Genomic DNA, 17,821 nt, shown 5'->3' with positions numbered 1-17,821 from the left:
AGCCAGGGCCCAGCCTCTCCCTATTTCCCACCTGAGGCGAGCAGGCTCCCCGCAACACCTCTGAGCTGACCCGCTGCGGCACTGCCTGCTCCGTGGGGAGGGCTTCCGGAACCTTCCACCTTTCCCATCTCAGCTCCTCTGCCCAGCTAAGGGACCCCCCCATGTGCCAGCCCTGCGTCCTGGACTTGTAGCATGACAGAAATTTCCATGACAACAGGCTAGGATGCGGCAAGATTTGGGAACAAAGACACTGTGTGTGTGGGGGGGGGGGGGGGGTAAAGGAGGAGATGGAGCCAGGGGCCCCGGCAGGAGACCAGCGACTGAATGGGGAGTCCCCCGTGGAAGAGCTGGGTGCTGGGGCGGACGGGGACTGTGCAGGACAGAAATCTGGATTCCACACCCTGGCCCCACGGCTGCGCGCGGGTGGTGCAGAGGCACCAGGGATCCAGGTGGCCTGCCAGACTGGCCCAGCCTGAAGGGAGGCGTGTTCCACCCTGGCAGTGCAAAGGTGTCTGCCCCAAGGACACTGAACTCGGATGAGGGCAGCCAGCAGCTTCGCTGTGGGGGCAGCCTCCCATCCTGCTGCCCCATGGGCCAGCTAACGCCCCAGGGAGGGGCAGCCCGGAGAGGGACTCCATTCCCTGCTCCAGGAGGAGCAGGGTGAGGCAGCCATGGCAAGGGGGCCGGGAGGGACCCACAGCTCACATTAAGGCCATCCTGGGCCTGACAGCTCAGTGCACGGAGGCTGCACACACTGGAGGGCTGGGGCTAGGCCCTGTGGGACGGGTGTCCTCGCCCAGCTCAGGCCCCGTGTTCAGGCTTTTCTTCCACTCCAGGGCTCCGAGCTCTCTCGGTTGCCAAAGGAGAGCGGAGATTCCAGCGGAAGCTCACGACTCCAGCAGCCGAGGGCCAAGCAGGGGGGCAGTGGGCCGAGCCGGAGCCCAGCCGTGGATTTCAGCCCTGGCCCTGCCTCCTTTGACAGCTGTTTGCTGCAGGCAGGAACCTTGCGGCACACGCTGTGTCCTGCAGCCACGTCCCAGCTGGGAAGTTAAGCAGGGCCCGGCTGGTCTGGACGTGGCCGGAGAACCTGCAAGGGCAGCAAGGGCTGCAGAAGGCAGGCGGGTAAGTCAGCAGCCCTCTGCTGGCTGGTCTCACAGAGGGGCCGAAGGAATCTGCTGGCTGAGCCGGCCATCTGACTGGAATAATCCTGCCTTATCCAGCTTAGTGCCCGCAGCAATGGGGTCGAGCACCCCAGCCTTGGGAGGCAACTGAGCCGCTCCACAACCTCCCAGGAGGCAGCTGAGGGCTCACTACAGCGCCCACACGGCCAGCCTCTGGCAGGAGCATCTGAGCCGGACCCGGGTGCCAGGCGTGCTGGGCGCTTGCTCCGTGCGTCAGCCTGGGGCCACTCGTGAGGAACGCCCTTCGGTGTCCAGGGGAACCGTGCCAGGGAGGGCCATGGGCTCTTAGAAGGGGGGAGACAGGCGAAGGGACGGCTCCCAAGGACCTTACCCCCCGACACGGGAACCCAGGTGGATGGTGCCTGGATACAGAGACAGCAGCCTTTGCGCTGAACAGCTGCACAGGGCGGGCAAGCGGCGATGGAGCCTAGCTCTGCTAAGGCCTAGCCCACAACACTGCCATTTGCTGCCAGCTTCGGCACTCAGCTGTTCGCTCTCCTCTGATCACGCCCCGCTCCATTCATCAGGATGGAGGCAAGTCCTAGCGCCCTCCCTCCCTCGCCGACCAAGGCTCATTTCACCGCTCGGTCTGGCTGCATGTGGATTTGAGAGCCCTTCAAGTATGGCCCAAACCCCGAATTCTGGCCTCTGAGCAAAACGCCCCAGAGCAGCAGGCAGGCAGCAAGGAAAACGCAGCTGCCTGAACTCACAGGGCGTGGGGACAGCTCAAGGTTCACTCACCACAGCACATCAGCTGGAACCACACAGTTCCCATGGCAATACCCCCTCCGGAAGCCCTAGACTGGCTGTGCATGAACTCTTCATTCTCTGGCTCAAGCTGCCACCGTGCCAACCTGGAATCCATCAGCTTAACCCTAAACAGCTTCTTGGATACAAATGTGCCCTGCTTCCCCCAGGCACAAGCCAAAGCCACCTGATCAGTTTGGGGTGATCAGAGTTGTGGTCTGCGCCCCAGCCAAGCCCCTGGCTCAGATGACCCCACACTCCCGCGAGTCCCTGCACCCCCACGTGCATCTAGAGCAGGCAAGCCCAGGAGGAACGCTGCCGCTGCACCTCAACGTTTCCAGCCTCTCCGAGTCGCCGCATTCCCACAGAGACAGGCATCTGCTGACTACCTGCGCTAGCCACAGGCGCCAATCCCAGCGCCCCGCTGGAGGAGGTTCCCTCTGGACTGCCTATCCCTGTGCTCGGCACCAATGCTCTTAGCCCTGGTAACCTACATCTGGCGCCCTCCCTCCATGCGCAGTGCTACTGCAGGGCTCCCAACGCTCACAGCAAGTCTCATCACTTCTGCTCTATTTGTTTGTGCAGCGCTGCCACTTGCGATGAAGGAGCAGGGAGGGGACGTGCCCCGGAGCCGCAGCATCCAAACAGGACACACGCCGGGAGCCCCCCGGGCACGCACACACTCCTAGAACAGACGGGCTCTGGATGATCCTTACACGTGAAAATTGGACACTCGATGAGCTGCACCAGCTTGTCTACCTCTGTGAGGAAATCCACTGTGACCTCCAGGTCCCCGCTGGACAAGCTGGTTAAGGAAACAGCCCCGCGAAAGGGCAGCCACCGTGGTCAGCGCTGAGCACAGTTGAACGCCCAGGGCTTACTGGAGCAATAGCAGTGAGGTGCAGGGCCGATTCCTCGGCTGCTCTATTGCTGCATCTGGGGGGTGCACTGCACATCGGGGCAGGTATCCCAACAGAGCGGCAGCTGCACGCATCACACCTACATGCGCAGATGGGAACTCGCGGCTCAGCCGGCAGCATGTGCATGGAATTACCTGGCCAGGGCTAATCTGGAAACGTGACCGAGTCTTTTCTAACTGTGGGTAGTAAACGATGAGTGTGAGTGTGAGTGTGTGCGTGCGTGTGTGCATGTGTGTGCGTGTGCATGAGTGTCTGTGTCACACACACGCTCTCTCTCAAGCTTGCTCTGACTTCAACGGAAGGCTTCATTCTCCTCCTAGCCACACAGCAGCAAGCTGCAAGCAGCTGGCTCCTACAGGAAGTGCACAACAAACGAGAAATCTTCCCGGGGGTGGGAGGGAGGAGAGTTTGCAGGAGGCTGCAAGGAGGTGACCTAGAATTCAAGGGGGTGACCTAGAATTCAGGAGTCTCTGCTCTTTAAACCAAAAGCAGGGAAAACCCAGCTGCCCTTCAGGCCAGTGGCGGGTTTGGCATCTGGGCCCCACAGAGGAAAGGAGCCGGGCCGTAGCAATCCAGGGTTCCCATCACCTCAGATGAACTCAGGGGACCCTGTCGATCACCATTAAGCCTGTGCGCAGGGAGTCTCATGTTTTGCTGGCACAGGGACATGATCACTATGCTCAACATAAACAGTGAGCTCAGCGGAACTGCTGGGGAACCACAGAGACCTGGGCTGGGTCCCGGGGGCTTGCTAAGCCAGGCAGCATTGCGGCGAGGCTCGCGAGCCCTCTGAGGAGGCCAAGCGCGGCCGCGGCGAAGGGGGCTGGGAACGCCCTGGCCGGGGAGAGCAGGATCGTGCTTGCACTGAAATTCAGCCGGAGCAGCAGGCGGAGCACAGCCCACGGGCCCATTTCTGCTGCAGGAACGGCCAGGGCCCAGCTCCAACTGGGGCAAGGCTCGTTCCGAGATCCCTCCCCCGGCTGACCTGCCGGAGCCTTTCTGCAGCAGGGCCCAGGCCCTGGGGCAGCCTAGCGCACACAGGCACCGCTCCCAGCCGGGGCGTGGGCTTGCACCGAAGCAGCGGCAGCACCGTGGCAGCAGCTGGGGGGTCCCGGGGTGCAGGGAGAGGAAGGTCAGTTACATTCGCCCATCAGCTGCTCACCGTGCAGGGCTCCTCGGAGCAGAGGGCTGGGATCGGGGAATCCAGCCCCCCGCCCTCCGGCTGAGCTCTGTGCAGCTACAGAAAGAGGACCAGGGTGGGATGGCACCCTTGCGCAGTGGGGCTTTCAGTCACGGGATGCCCCCAGGCGAGATGCATGGGGCTGCAGCGCCAGCTCCAGAGGGGGACTGGCCTTACCCGCTGCCCTGGCTGGGGAGACCTACGCCAGCACCCAGCCTGGCGGCACCGGCCCCTCTGCCCCCAGAAAAGGGCCCAGAGGGGAAAGCCTCCAGCTGCAGCCCAGGAAATGCTCTGGGGCCTTGGCTCTGGCTCCCTCAGCATGGAGGCCTTGAGTGCCCGGCCCTGGCCCGCCTGGAGATCCCGCCCGCCCCATGAACATGGGCCGAGGCTGCTCACCTGACCCAGCCAGCCAGGGCCACCAATGCAGCCTCTCCCCCTCCCCTGAGGAGGGGTGCCTGTCTCCCTGCCCGGCTGAGTGACAGCTGCCGCCCTGCACCCATCGCTTGCTGGGCCACTCGGAAACATGGCAGGGCAGCCCCTAAGCCCCAGGCTGGCCTCACCACAGGCCCAGTCTCCCTCTCCACCGGGGAAGGCCTGGGGTGCTGGCTCTGCACTAGTGTCACGAGCAGGACCCCCTGGAGAAAATCGTCTGCTGTCCCAGCTGGGAGCACAGCCCCAACCCCCGCTCCTCACGGCCGCCCTCCTGAATCTCAGCTCCGTGGGCCTGACTGCCCCTCCACTACTACCCCGAGAGCTGGTCTGACTTGCTCCCCTCCGGCCCTCACACAAAGCAGCAACCGGAGAGGCCCCTTCCCAGCCGGGAGGGCGAGTGGCGTTGGGAGGAGCCACCCCAATCAGCGGTTTCACCCCCCCCCGATCGGTATGAACCCAGCAGCAAGGCTGGCTCCTCGGCGCCGACCTTGGGAGCCGGGGAACGGCGGCCGGGCAGGTCTGCTCCCTGCGCCGGCTCCACGGTGCCTCCCCCCGGCTCCACACAGCCACCCCCCGCCTGCCCCTGCCGGCTCCACGCAGCCCCCCCGCCTGCCCCTGCCGGCTCCACGCAGCCCCCCGCCTGCCTGCTCGTCCCTGCACGCTCCCCTGGCTGCGCCGGCAGCAGCACAAAGGATACAACTTCTGGATGAGGTCGTAGGCGTGTTTGTAGTTCTGGGTGAGGAAGCAGAGGGACACGGTTGTCACGGGGTTGTGGCACCAGGAGCGGTACAGGCAGCAGAACAGGTTCCGGCTTTCCTGGGCAAAGAGGAAGCAGTGGGAAGTTGGACCCACACATGGGGGCGGGGGCCGACAGTTCAGCGGAGCCTTCCAGAGCTGGATTCTGCGGGTCTTTGCACCAACAGTAAGGGCTCGAGTGCCACAAGACCCGGACACTCCTGGGCTGTGCACGCACAGTGGTGGTTACAGAAGCCAACGGCCAGCTCCGGCCCTGGCTCGCTGCATGTAATTACCATAACTGGCCAGTGCCTGTGAAACGCCTGCCCCACTGGCCGCTTGTTTTCAGCAGGCATCTGTGGAGCAGGCTGGAAATGGGGCCGCGGACGGCTGCCGGGACGGGCTGGCAGACTCCGGTGGAGCGGGGCACTAGCTGGCTGTCTCCACCCCAGCACTGGCTGCACTGCACTCCGGTTACACGAAAGCTCTTTGGGGCATGTGGAGCGCTGGGACTGTCAAGTATCAGTGCCCCAGTTCTCCAGGACTATGCAAAACAGGGGCAGGATATTGGCTGGGATCTTCCGGGCCACGTCCAAAGCTGGAGGGAATTTGGGAAACTGGCAGCCCCTTAACTTAGCAGGGGTACCACCGTGCTGATGCCACTGTGCGGGAGGGCAGGGACCACAGCACAGCAAGGGGTAGCTAGGAGGGGCCGACTTCCACCGGGCATCTGCCTCTGCGGAAAGAGCCAACAGTTCTCCTTGGTAGTCAGCGGCTTGGACAGGCTGCTTACTGCGGGCCTGGCGCACGAGGGGTCACCCGACCCCGGCCGAGCAGCAGAGCGCCCGAGGGGCAGGGCCAGCCCGAGGGAGTGCGGGCGCTGCTGGCCTGGATCGGACGGCTGCCCACCTGACGATCCAGCAGGGCTCCGACCCACGTGCCAGGAAAGCAGGACAGAGGGGCAGTGGCGCAGCACTGTGTGTGGGAGGCCCTAGGACCAGGGAGAGGTCCCCCAACAGGAGGCCTGGACACTGAGCCTGGCAAAGCAGAGGGTGGGGGAGGGCTCTGAAGGGGCTAGAGCCAGCCAGCTCCTTTAGACAACCTGCGGGGAGCCAGGAGGGCTGAAGACATCAGGGAAGTCTTGGGAAACAGATGACGCCTAGAGAAGCTGGCGCTGGCTGCTTCCCAGGCGTCTCTCTCCTTTGAGAGCAACAGCAAGGCCGTGCGAGAGCACTACTGCTTCCTCGCACGCTCCCAGGCAGGCCGTGCGAGAGCACTACCGCTTCCTCGCACGCTCCCAGGCAGGCCGTGCGAGAGCACTACCGCTTCCTTGCACACTCCCAGGCAGGCCGTGCGAGAGCACTACCGCTTCCTTGCACGCAGGGCAGAGCTGCGCAGGCTCCCAGGCAGGCCGTGCGAGAGCACTACTGCTTCCTCGCACGCAGGGCAGAGCTGCGCAGGCTCCCAGGCAGGCCGTGCGAGAGCACTACTGCTTCCTTGCATGCTCCCAGGCAGGCCGTGCTAGAGCACTACCGCTTCCTCGCACGCTCCCAGGCAGGCCGTGCTAGAGCACTACCGCTTCCTCGCACGCTCCCAGGCAGGCCGTGCTAGAGCACTACTGCTTCCTCGCACGCTCCCAGGCAGGCCGTGCTAGAGCACTACCGCTTCCTCGCACGCTCCCAGGCAGGCCGTGCTAGAGCACTACCGCTTCCTCGCACGCTCCCAGGCAGGCCGTGCTAGAGCACTACTGCTTCCTCGCACGCAGAGCAGAGCTGCGCAGGCTCCCAGGCAGGCCGTGCTAAAGCACTACCACTTCCTTGCACGCTCCCAGGCAGGCCGTGTTAGAGCACTACCGCTTCCTTGCACGCTCCCAGGCAGGCCGTGTTAGAGCACTACCGCTTCCTTGCACGCTCCCAGGCAGGCCGTGCTAGAGCACTACTGCTTCCTCGCACGCAGGGCAGAGCTGCGCAGGCTCCCAGGCAGGCCGTGCTAGAGCACTACCACTTCCTCGCACGCAGGGGAGAGCCTTTCACACTCACAGGCAGGCCACGCCAGAGCACTACCACTTCCTCGCACGCAGGGGAGAGCCTTTCACACTCACAGGCAGGCCACACCAGAGCACTACCGCTTCCTCGCACGCAGAGGAGAGCCTGACACACTCCCAGGCAGGCCACACCAGAGCACTACCGCTTCCTTGCACGCAGGGGAGAGCCTGACACACTCCCAGGCAGGCCACGCCAGAGCACTACCGCTTCCTCGCACGCAGGGGAGAGCCTTTCACACTCACAGGCAGGCCACGCCAGAGCACTACCGCTTCCTCGCACGCAGGGGAGAGCCTTTCACACTCACAGGCAGGCCACGCCAGAGCACTACCGCTTCCTCGCACGCAGGGGAGAGCCTTTCACACTCACAGGCAGGCCACGCCAGAGCACTACCGCTTCCTCGCACGCAGGGGAGAGCCTCGCACGCTCCCAGGCAGGCCGTTCTGTGCTCAGACCCCACACACCTGGTACCCACTCCTGCTGCCTCTGCAGCCCAGGCCGCTGCTAGGGGCACTGTCTCGGACACAGGGTCAGTGCAGGGCCAAGCAGCCTCTCTCCGTGGTCCCAGCTGGCTGCGAGGGAGGCTCTCCACCCTTCAGGCCCCAGAACCAGTCCCCCCGAGAGCTGCCCTGCCCCCGTACTGCCCCAGGCAGCAGCTGAGGCAGAGAACAGGGCTCTCAGAGGAATGTGATGGGGCGATGCTACTACCATCACCTGTCCCTGTCCCGCGAGTGCCTGCGTCAGCTGCGCGGGGTGCAGTGGGCCCACGACAAAGGCTTGCATGCCGTGAGATCAGCTGACAACACGGGCTGCTCAGCAGGATGCACCTGGCACCCCTCAGGCCGGCGGGGGGTTGGGAGGGCAGGAAGAGAACCTGGGGCTGCCTCCAAGCCCCCACTGGCACCCCCGTACAGCACTGCCCTCCTCCCATTCCAGCATGGGCAGCGTGCCGCCGAGGAACAGCAAAGCCAACAGCAGCTGCTAGGAAAGAGTGGCAGAACGTGTGGTACCCCTCGTCGGGAACAGCACGCGGGCGGCTCCCCCCGCCTTGTACAGGGGGCGACGGAACCGCGTCCACGCCCCAGCCCGACTGCGGAAGCAGGCAGCTCGGAGAGCCAGCGGGCCAGGGTCTAAGCCACGACTGGGTGACGCAAGAACCAGGGCCCAGTGACACTGGTCTAGCCTGTGGGACCAGTGCCCAGGGGAGCTGTGAAGCTAAGAGCGCGGAGGGCCAGCTCAGTCCATGGACGCCAGCCTAAGCTCTGGGGGTCCCTGAATTGCCCAGAGCTGGGACGGGGCGACAGGGGAGGCATCACTGGATGACTCCCTGGTCTGTTCCCTCCCCGTGGGGCATTCACGGGGCACTGGCCACTGTGGGCAGACAGGGCACAGGGCTGGCCGGCCCTTCGGGCTGACTCTCAGCTGCTGTTCCCTGCACCTCGACGCACCGTACTGCTGAAAAGCTCAAGCCAGGAATAGATCAGGTGAGTCGGGAGCAGGCTAGAGGACTCGCAAGGCCTGGTAACGTGAAGAGCGGGACCCGACCCCTATCCTGGGCACGACACACTGGCCCCTGGAGGGGAACCTGAGTGCGTGGCAGGGACCGGACGAAACCCCGAGCGGCTCCTTAGCAGCCAGCCACGACGGAGGAGACAGACGAGATGCGGGGGGCCCAGAGGACTACGCCATTCCGTACCAGCCAGAGGAAAAGGCCAGGCACCCTTCCCACTGCCCCGCAGCCTTGCCCCAAGTTCATTCCCAGCCCACACTCAGCTGTCGGCCTACATCTGCAGGAGTCCACTCTGCCTGGGCACAGGCCAGCCTCGGCCACGGGCACCCGTGGAGGGGAAGAGGCGGGCATGCTCCTACCCGACATACCGGGGTCTTGAGGTCCTTGAGCTGGTTTCTCAGCTGGAAGAGCTCGGAGGAGGTCAGCAGTATTGTGTTGAGAGTGTGGACCATAGTGGAGGCGAACTTGAGGTCCTCTTCCCGCAGCAGGATGTCCGCCATGGAGTGGAAGATGTTTTCTGCATTGAGAAGCAGACAAAGCTGCCTGCGTGGTGAGGCGAGAGAAACGGAAGGCGAAAGAAGGTTATTTCTCCAGTCTCGGACCCTCACGGCAGATCCACACACCACACTGCGCTGGGAAGGTGGCCGTGTAGCGTAGGGACATGAGGACGGCAGAGACCACGTGCCTCCCGCAAGGCCAAGGGAGTGTTGTGTCCCGAGCCAGCCCAGCGCTCCAGCTGGTGGAGAGCAGGGCCAGGCCTGTAGACAGAGCTCGCCATGCCAAAGGTGCTGGGACTTTCAGCCACTCGGAGACACAGCCACGCCCACGCCCTAGGGGCTGTTTGCTCCTCCAGAGTGCTGCACCCTTCCCTAGGCACTCGTCTCCGTTGCCCTCACGACTCCCTCCCTTGTGATCACGCCCCTCTGGAGCAGAGGTGCTCAGAACAGAACACAATCCTCCAGATGTGGGGAACTGCGCTCCCTGTCCCCCTGCCCCGGACTTTCCATTGCTCCCTCTAGATGGCTTTTGGCACTGTTGCTGCGCTTCCCTGCCAGGACCTGGAGAGCGGATTTCCTGACAGCTGCCAGAATCCTTCAGGGGCAGGTAGGAAAGGCCCCGGTACAGACAGGGAAACCGAGGCACATACAGGTGGAGGGAGTTCTGCAAGGTGGCAGAGTCAAAGCCAGACCTCTTGCCGGCCAGCCCACCTGAACAGGGCGGCTGGGAGCGGCTGCAAATCCGTTCCTGTCGCTGGCAGCGCAGGTCTGAACGCTGCTGCGAACGCAGGGTGCTCCGTGAGCGGGCTCGGAGGGCGCAAGCTGCTCCCAGCCGGGCTTTTCCCAACCCCCAGACTGTCCTTTGCGTGTTTGGATTCGAGGGTTTTCTCTGCTCTGCAGCGGCTCCGTGTCCCCCCAGCTCACTGCGGTTCTGGACAGTTTGCTCAAGGGCACCCGAACTGCTGCCCAACCCGCCTGGCTACTCTGTGCCAGCAGCTGCCCGGTCCAGCAGCCTTCAGCACCCGGAGATGCTGGAGAAGGGCCTGAGCCATCCCCTCTTGCCCACTGGGCAAAACCAGGGTTAGACTCCCAAGCCCGTTTTCTTTTCAATGCCCAGTCACCCCCCACAATGCCCCTTCCCCCACAGACCCCCGGCGCCCCCTCATATTCCAGGGAGGCCCCCGAGCCGAAGGGCCATGCTAGCAGAGGTCAGCGAGCTGTGCCCCCAACATTACTCACTGGACCCTGGGCTCAGCGTGAGCCAGGGCAGAACACACACCACTGCAGACAGACCCACTGGTGACCTGCTGGATGGGCCCGAGCCAGCCTGGTGCTCAGGTCCCTGCCTTGACTTCACTACATCTGGCCCTCGCCAGACTCCGTGTTGGACCAGAGCTCTGGGTGCTATTGCCCGGTGATCCGGCGCACTCAGGGTAGCGCGGAGGGCTGGAAGCGTGCCGCCTCTCTCATCCTTAGGGAGCAGCATTTCCCAGAGCACGGCTCGGGAGGGCAGGGGTGAGGGGGGCTCTGGGGACAGCTCTGGGCAGGGCTGGAGGAACCTGGGATGCTGAACTGGAATTCAGAGGGCGGAGGAGAAGGCCTGGCCCAGTCAATAGGAGAGGGGCTCCCGCCGCACTAAGACGACCCAGGAAGGCGGCGGCAGGGAGGAAGAGGAGGCAGAGCGGGGGGCAGCCACACCCCTGTGGCAGGGCCATCCGCCCCAGCGCACAATGCCCCGCAGCGCGTGGAAAGCCCCCGCGGCAGCACCCTGCGCACTCGCCCAGACGGCAGGACGCGGCGCGCTCGTGACAGCCCTCCCCCGAGCGCAGGAATCCCGCTCCCGTGGGGCTGCCGGAGGCAGGGCGGCCAGAGCAGCTTAAGGCGTCGCGGTCCAATTAGCGACGCGGTGCCGGCCGACAATTAGTCTCTGTGCAGAGCTTTACATAACCCACGCTCACATGCCTCAGGCGCTGCCTTCGAGTAGAACCGGCAGCCGTAAACAAGCCCGTTTACACCAGCTATTCTTACGTAAGTGGCTGCAGACGTGTGCTTTTGGGATTAAACACTTCCCCTTGGAGCAGGGCAGACAGACCAGGGGACAGAAAATACAGGAAGCCGCAGGGGCCCCCCGGCTCCTCGCCCCAAAGGGCCCACGGGCACGCCGGAGGGGCCCCCCAACTCCTTGCCTCGAAGGGCTCACAGGCACGCCACAGGGGCCCCCTGGCTCCTCGCCCCAAAGGGCCCACGGGCACGCCACAGGGGCCCCCCGGCTCCTCGCCCCAAAGGGCCCACGGGCACACCACGGGGACCCCCCCAACTCCTCGCCCCAAAGGGCCCACGGGCACGCCACAGGGGCCCCCCGGCTCCTCGCCCCAAAGGGCCCACGGGCACGCCACAGGGGCCCCCCGGCTCCTTGCCCCAAAGGGCTCACAGGCACGCCACAGGGGCCCCCCGGCTCCTTGCCCCGAAGGGCTCACAGACAAGCCACAGGGGCCCCCCGGCTCCTTGCCCCGAAGGGCCCACAGGCACACTGTGGGGCCCCCCCAACTCCTCGCCCCAAAGGGCCCACGGGCACGCCACAGGGGCCCCCCGGCTCCTTGCCCCGAAGGGCCCACGGGCACACCACAGGGGCCCCCCGGCTCCTTGCCCCGAAGGGCCCACGGGCACACCACAGGGGCCCCCCGGCTCCTTGCCCCGAAGGGCTCACGGGCACACTGTGGGGCCCCCCCCGGCTCCTCGCCCCGAAGGGCCCACGGGCACACCACGGGGACCCCCCCAACTCCTCGCCCCAAAGGGCCCACGGGCACGCCACAGGGGCCCCCCGGCTCCTCGCCCCAAAGGGCCCACGGGCACGCCACAGGGGCCCCCCGGCTCCTTGCCCCGAAGGGCTCACAGACAAGCCACAGGGGCCCCCCGGCTCCTTGCCCCGAAGGGCCCACGGGCACGCCACAGGGGCCCCCCGGCTCCTTGCCCCGAAGGGCCCACGGGCACACCACAGGGGCCCCCTGGCTCCTTGCCCCGAAGGGCCCACGGGCACACTGTGGGGGCCCCCCCGGCTCCTCGCCCCAAAGGGCCCACGGGCACGCCACAGGGGCCCCCCGGCTCCTCGCCCCGAAGGGCTCACGGGCACGCCACAGGGGCCCCCCGGCTCCTCGCCCCGAAGGGCTCACGGGCACGCCACAGGGGCGCCCCGGCTCCTCGCCCCGAAGGGCTCACGGGCACGCCACAGGGGCCCCCCGGCTCCTCGCCCTGAAGGGCTCACGGGCACGCCACAGGGGCCCCCCGGCTCCTCACCCCGAAGGGCCCATGGGCACGCCACAGGGGCCCCCCGGCTCCTCGCCCCAAAGGGCCCATGGGCACGCCACAGGGGCCCCCCGGCTCCTCGCCCCAAAGGGCCCACAGGCACACCACAGGGACCCCTGGCTCCTTGACCCGAAGGGCCCACGGGCATGCCACAGGGGCCCCCCGGCTCCTCGCCCCAAAGGGCCCCCCGGCTCCTCGCTCCAAAGGGCCCATGGGCACGCCACAGGGGCCCCCCGGCTCCTCGCCCCAAAGGGCTCACGGGCACACCACAGGGGCCCCCCGGCTCCTCGCCCCAAAGGGCTCACGGGCACGCCACAGGGGCCCCCCGGCTCCTCGCCCCAAAGGGCCCATGGGCACGCCACAGGGGCCCCCCGGCTCCTCGCCCCAAAGGGCCCATGGGCACACCACGGGGACCCCCCGGCTCCTCGCCCCAAAGGGCCCCCCGGCTCCTCGCCCCAAAGGGCCCCCCGGCTCCTCGCCCCAAAGGGCCCATGGGCACGCCACAGGGGCCCCTCAGCTCCTTGCCCCAAAGGGCTCACGGGCACACCACAGGGGCCCCCCGGCTCCTCGCCCCAAAGGGCTCACGGGCACACCACAGGGGCCCCCCGGCTCCTCGCCCCAAAGGGCCCACGGGCACGCCACAGGGGCCCCCCGGCTCCTCGCCCCGAAGGGCTCACGGGCACGCCACAGGGGCGCCCCGGCTCCTCGCCCCGAAGGGCTCACGGGCACGCCACAGGGGCCCCCCGGCTCCTCGCCCCAAAGGGCCCACAGGCACGCCACAGGGGCCCCCCGGCTCCTCGCCCCGAAGGGCTCACAGGCACACCACAGGGACCCCTGGCTCCTTGCCCCAAAGGGCCCATGGGCACACCACAGGGACCCCTGGCTCCTTGCCCCAAAGGGCCCATGGGCACACCACAGGGACCCCTGGCTCCTTGCCCCAAAGGGCCCATGGGCACACCACAGGGACCCCTGGCTCCTTGCCCCAAAGGGCCCACAGGCACACCACAGGGACCCCTGGCTCCTCGCCCCGAAGGGCTCACGGGCACGCCACAGGGGCCCCCCGGCTCCTCGCCCCAAAGGGCCCACAGGCACACCACGGGGACCCCTGGCTCCTCGCCCCGAAGGGCTCACGGGCACGCCACAGGGGCCCCCCGGCTCCTCGCCCCAAAGGGCCCACAGGCACACCACGGGGACCCCTGGCTCCTTGCCCCGAAGGGCCCATGGGCATGCCGCAGGGGGCCCCACGCTCGGCACAGCACTGTGTCCCCCGGCAAGGCTGGGTCCATTGAGCTAAGCTTTCCACAGGCCATGGGCCGGCTGCCAGGCAAGGGGGCCCCCCCAAGCAGCCAGCCCTGCAGAAGTGGGCACTGCCCTGGAAAGCTGGCCGTGCAGGGAGCCAGGCAGGCAGCGGTGGCGGAGCCGTGGTGCTCGGGGGGGTCAGAGGTCACGACCCCGCACCGGAGCCAGCACTGTCAGGCCAGCGAGCTCTGGCTCTCCCTCTGCCCAACCAAAGGCTCATGCTCCAGAAATAGAAACTCTGACGTGCTGCTGGCCAGCGCCCGTTCCCTTCCACAGGCGTCTGAAGCAAAGCGCTGGCCGCCGGCAGGCCTGGCGAGGACGGGCTGCCGGGTGTGCGGTAGCCCCGGGAATCTGGAAACGCTCGGCGTGGAAGAAACAGCCCCCCCGGTGAGACAGGCCGGGCCAGGCGCAGGCTGCACTGCTTTGCCTCTGCATCTCGGGCCGGGGTCTCCAAGTCAAGTGGGCAGAGATGAGCACAGTGCCCCCCAGGGCGACCGGGAAGAGGGGAGACGCTGTTCCCAAGTGGAACCCAGGCTCCGGCCCAGAGAGCAGAGAGCAGGTGGGCAGGAAGCTTGGGGACGTGACTGACCCCTCGGGCCCAGCCGGGGCACTGGGAGGGCTCCCGGACTCCCCGTTTGAGTGCAGCCCTGCTGGGAGTCAGGGCTCCGGGTTACGTTCTCCGACTCTCTGAAGCCAGTGCAAGGGAGGGGTGGAGAAGAGGCGAGAACGACTGGCCAAAGCACGTCAGCCAACCCAGTGCAGCTGCCAGCCTCCGTAACAGCTGCCAGCAGCTGAAGCCATCAGCACAGCACCTCCCAGCCCTGGGAGACCCAGGGCAGCCAGCCCCTGGAGAAGAGTTTCCGGAGCGCAGGGCAGGGGGAACAGGAGACAGGTGTTAAACACGGGGGGTGGGGAAAACAGGTGGCTGTAGCTAGCCAAGCAGTGGTGGAGATTCCAGAGCTGCTGGCAGGGCGCTGCAGCAGTGCGCAGCAAAGGCGAGTGCAGCCATCCTTCGGCGCCCCTGCGCTACGTATCTGCTACCCTACTGCTCCCCGAAGCTGGCATGACGCAATCAGCCCTGGAGCCCGGGCAGAGCTGTGGGAGAGATGGCCGTGCCCTGCAGGGCTGCAGGCTGGCACAAGCTCCTGCAGGCCAGTTTGAGAGCAAGCACACTGGAGGCTGGAATCTGGTCCCTCTGCCTGTCTCAGCATCGGGTGTGGCCTGGCAGAGCCGGGCACGAGCGCACCAGCCCAAGACAAGCAGGGAGGCCAGAGACGCATTTAGGGCCGGGGAAGCGCTTGGGGGTACCTGCCCTCCCAGCTGTCCTGGGGGACCTCGGCTCCGCTGAGGTCTCTTGCAAACAGGGCCACGTAAGCTCTGCTCCTGCGACTGGCCAGAATTCCCTTTTTGTCTGCTGTGGCTGGGTCCCCAGGTCTCCCCCAGCCTGCAAAGGGATGTTTAACAGCGCAAAGCTGCCCCAGGCCCCCAGCTTCTGCAGTGCTGGGAGCAGCAGAAAGCAGCAGCCACACGGGCCGACGGGAGCTGTAGCCCAGGCCTGGGGAAAAGGGAGGGTCCCGATTACAGAGCAGGGGGCAGGCCCAGCTAGCACCCTGTACATGCTTACAAGAGCACAGAACACATGGGCCTCCCCTCCAGCCTCGGCTCTGCAGGGGTTACTCCAAATTCACATTCAGATCTGCCCCTTTCCCTAGGCTGGAGGCAATTTCTCTGCGTCTCTCCCTGGCAGAGCCACCTGCGCCCGGGGCGGGAGCGCTGAGACCCCAGGAAAGGCCCGTTGCCGGCAGACCGCTGGCGGACGGGGCGTGGGCGCTAGAGGCACCAGAGCCATGGCAGTGGAAGGCACAGGTGCCTCCTCCTGGTGGTGGGCGTGGGATCTGCTGGCCTCCCCGAGGGCAGTGCCCGGGGGGCTGCTCCCTCCCCTCACGCCTAGCAACAGTCCTGGGCATCGCTGCATGAAGGCGGCTTGTGCTGGGAGGCAGAGCTGCTCCGGCACGTCAGTGCTGGCGCACCCCGACGAACAGCCCCACGAGAGCCAGCACCCGCCTTGGCCACCTCCCTTCAGCACCCGCGAGCCCCCCACACACCGAGGCAGCGGGCCTTGCGGGGCCGTCGCTGCTTCCCCTCTAAACAATCGAGACAGCCCAGGCAGATCGGGGGTAAGTGCCCCACGGCCTATGCCCACGGCACCAAGGGGGCAAGCAGCAAAGCCAAGATGGGGGCTCCGTCTGCTGCACCGCACAGGGCTCGCCCTATGCACCCGCAAACAGTAAGTGCCCCGTGCCAGCTGCTGCTCTCCACACCCTCTGCCCCAGCCGGCGGCCTGTTCTCAGAGCAGCCCCCCCGTGGCGTAGCTGCAGCAGTCTCCATAGGCGGACCCTTCATGCCCCACTTCAAGGAGGGCTGCCCCCCCGCCCGGTGCTTCCCGCACCAGCTCCACTTGGCTGGGCCTCGCAAATTCCTTCCTGTGCTTCCCTCTCACCACCCTTCCTCCAGCTCTGGCCGGCATCAGCGCCGGGGCAGAGCCAGGCTGCTTCCTCCTGCCACCGGGCCCGGCTGTCCTGACGCCGCCTTAGCACCGGCCAAGGGGGGCTCCCGTGGCCCACACCAAGCAGCGCGACCCCCTCGCTGCAGCCAGGCCTTGCTCAACAGCTGGGGCCCTTTAGGAATTTGAAGAGGAAGCGGCCGCAGCAGGGATAAAATTAGGACAGGAGGGGAGGAGAGGGGGAGTCAGAAGTCCAGCGGCCTCTGAAGTGGGAGGGAGGATTTTTCCCACCCCACTAAGGCAGGAAAATTGTAATTCTCCACGTTGTTGTTATTGGTGCCCATCACCCCTCCGGGCAATGGAAACCATGGCAACCCTGCCTGCTCCAGGCCGTGGCCTACTCTGAAAGTGCCAGGAGAGCAGCCGGGGTCTCGCCGAGTGCTGAGTGTGGGGACCACTCCCCACCGCTCCTGGGGAACATGCACCAGTCTGGAGGGTCAAGCCTCCCGCGAAACACGGCCCCAAGGCGCACCGGCGCCGTGCGGACGCCACACGCTGAGCGGGCGGCCCTGGTCCCCCTTCCGGGCGGGCGGCCAGCAGGGTGCCCAGGAGGGAGGAAGAGGGGAAAGGACGGGCTCTGCCGGGGAAGAACCAGGAGGACACGGCTCAGTAGCCAGCCGAGGGGTGCGGCAGCCCCCGGGCACGGCCCGCGTGAGCCCGCTCCAACAAGACCCAGAGCAGGAAGGACCTGTGGGCCTCCGCGAAGGGACAGAACCCAGGACGTGGCAGGGCCTCTGCTTGTCCAGGCAGCTCTTGGCCAGCATCTTGGTATTTAAGGCCCAGGTCTAGCAGCGTGAGCCTCGCTCTGTGCAGCGGCAGGAGGACTCAGAGGCTGGGTCAGAGGCCGGGGAGACGTGGAAGCGGGGAGCCCTGCCGCCGGGTAGCTGCGCGCAGGGAGGGAAGGTTCACTCTCCCCTCCAGACCGGGCCATGCGCTCACCGGCAAGACCCATTCACCGGCCCGCGGCACAGCGCCGTCCCTCCCAACACACAGGCCCTCCTTTCCCTGAGGCAAGCGCCGCGGGGGGCGATGGCCACGCACAAACCCAGGAATCTCCCTCCTGTAGCTGCTGCTCTGCCAGAGGGGAGGCTCTGATCCAGGGTGGGCATGTGCCGCATGCACTGTAGCCAGAAGGCAGCCCCATACTGGGGGTCCAGGCTGGCCCAAGCCCGAGGAAGGGGGCAGGTACCCCCACGTAGGACAAGCCCTCTTCTGGTCAATGGCTCTCAGGCGGCTGAGGCGCGTGGAAGCAGGGGGGGGGTGCTGGCTAGCCGGCACAGGCGGCAAGGAGGAACCGGAGGAGCGGCGGTCAGCGGGCCCTGATGCGGTGCCTGGACCAAGCCGCCGGACACTGCCCGTGAGAAGCCTCCCGGCTGCCATGCACACATAGGGGAGGGGACACGATTTACGCA

At 66.4% G+C, this 17,821-nt stretch overlaps 1 protein-coding gene across 1 annotated transcript in view; it reads right to left on the bottom strand.

The window, feature by feature from the left end:
- VAC14 (VAC14 component of PIKFYVE complex) overlaps nt 1–17,821 on the bottom strand; it is a 111,211-nt gene that overhangs the window by 9,610 nt on the left and 83,780 nt on the right. Inside the window, exons 15-17 of the mRNA XM_075940642.2 lie at nt 9,116–9,290; nt 5,158–5,276; nt 2,645–2,724 (exon numbers count right to left, since the gene is read on the bottom strand). Of these exons, the coding sequence (XP_075796757.2) occupies nt 2,645–2,724; nt 5,158–5,276; nt 9,116–9,290 (374 nt within the window). The remainder of the gene's footprint in view (nt 1–2,644; nt 2,725–5,157; nt 5,277–9,115; nt 9,291–17,821) is intronic.

This window comes from Pelodiscus sinensis, chromosome 12 (genome assembly GCF_052426305.1).
Source record: "Pelodiscus sinensis isolate ZL-2025 chromosome 12, ASM5242630v1, whole genome shotgun sequence".
Taxonomy (NCBI): Eukaryota; Metazoa; Chordata; order Testudines; family Trionychidae; genus Pelodiscus; species Pelodiscus sinensis.
The sequence above is the reverse complement of the archived record's forward strand: the minus strand, read 5'-3'. Positions and strand labels throughout refer to the sequence as shown.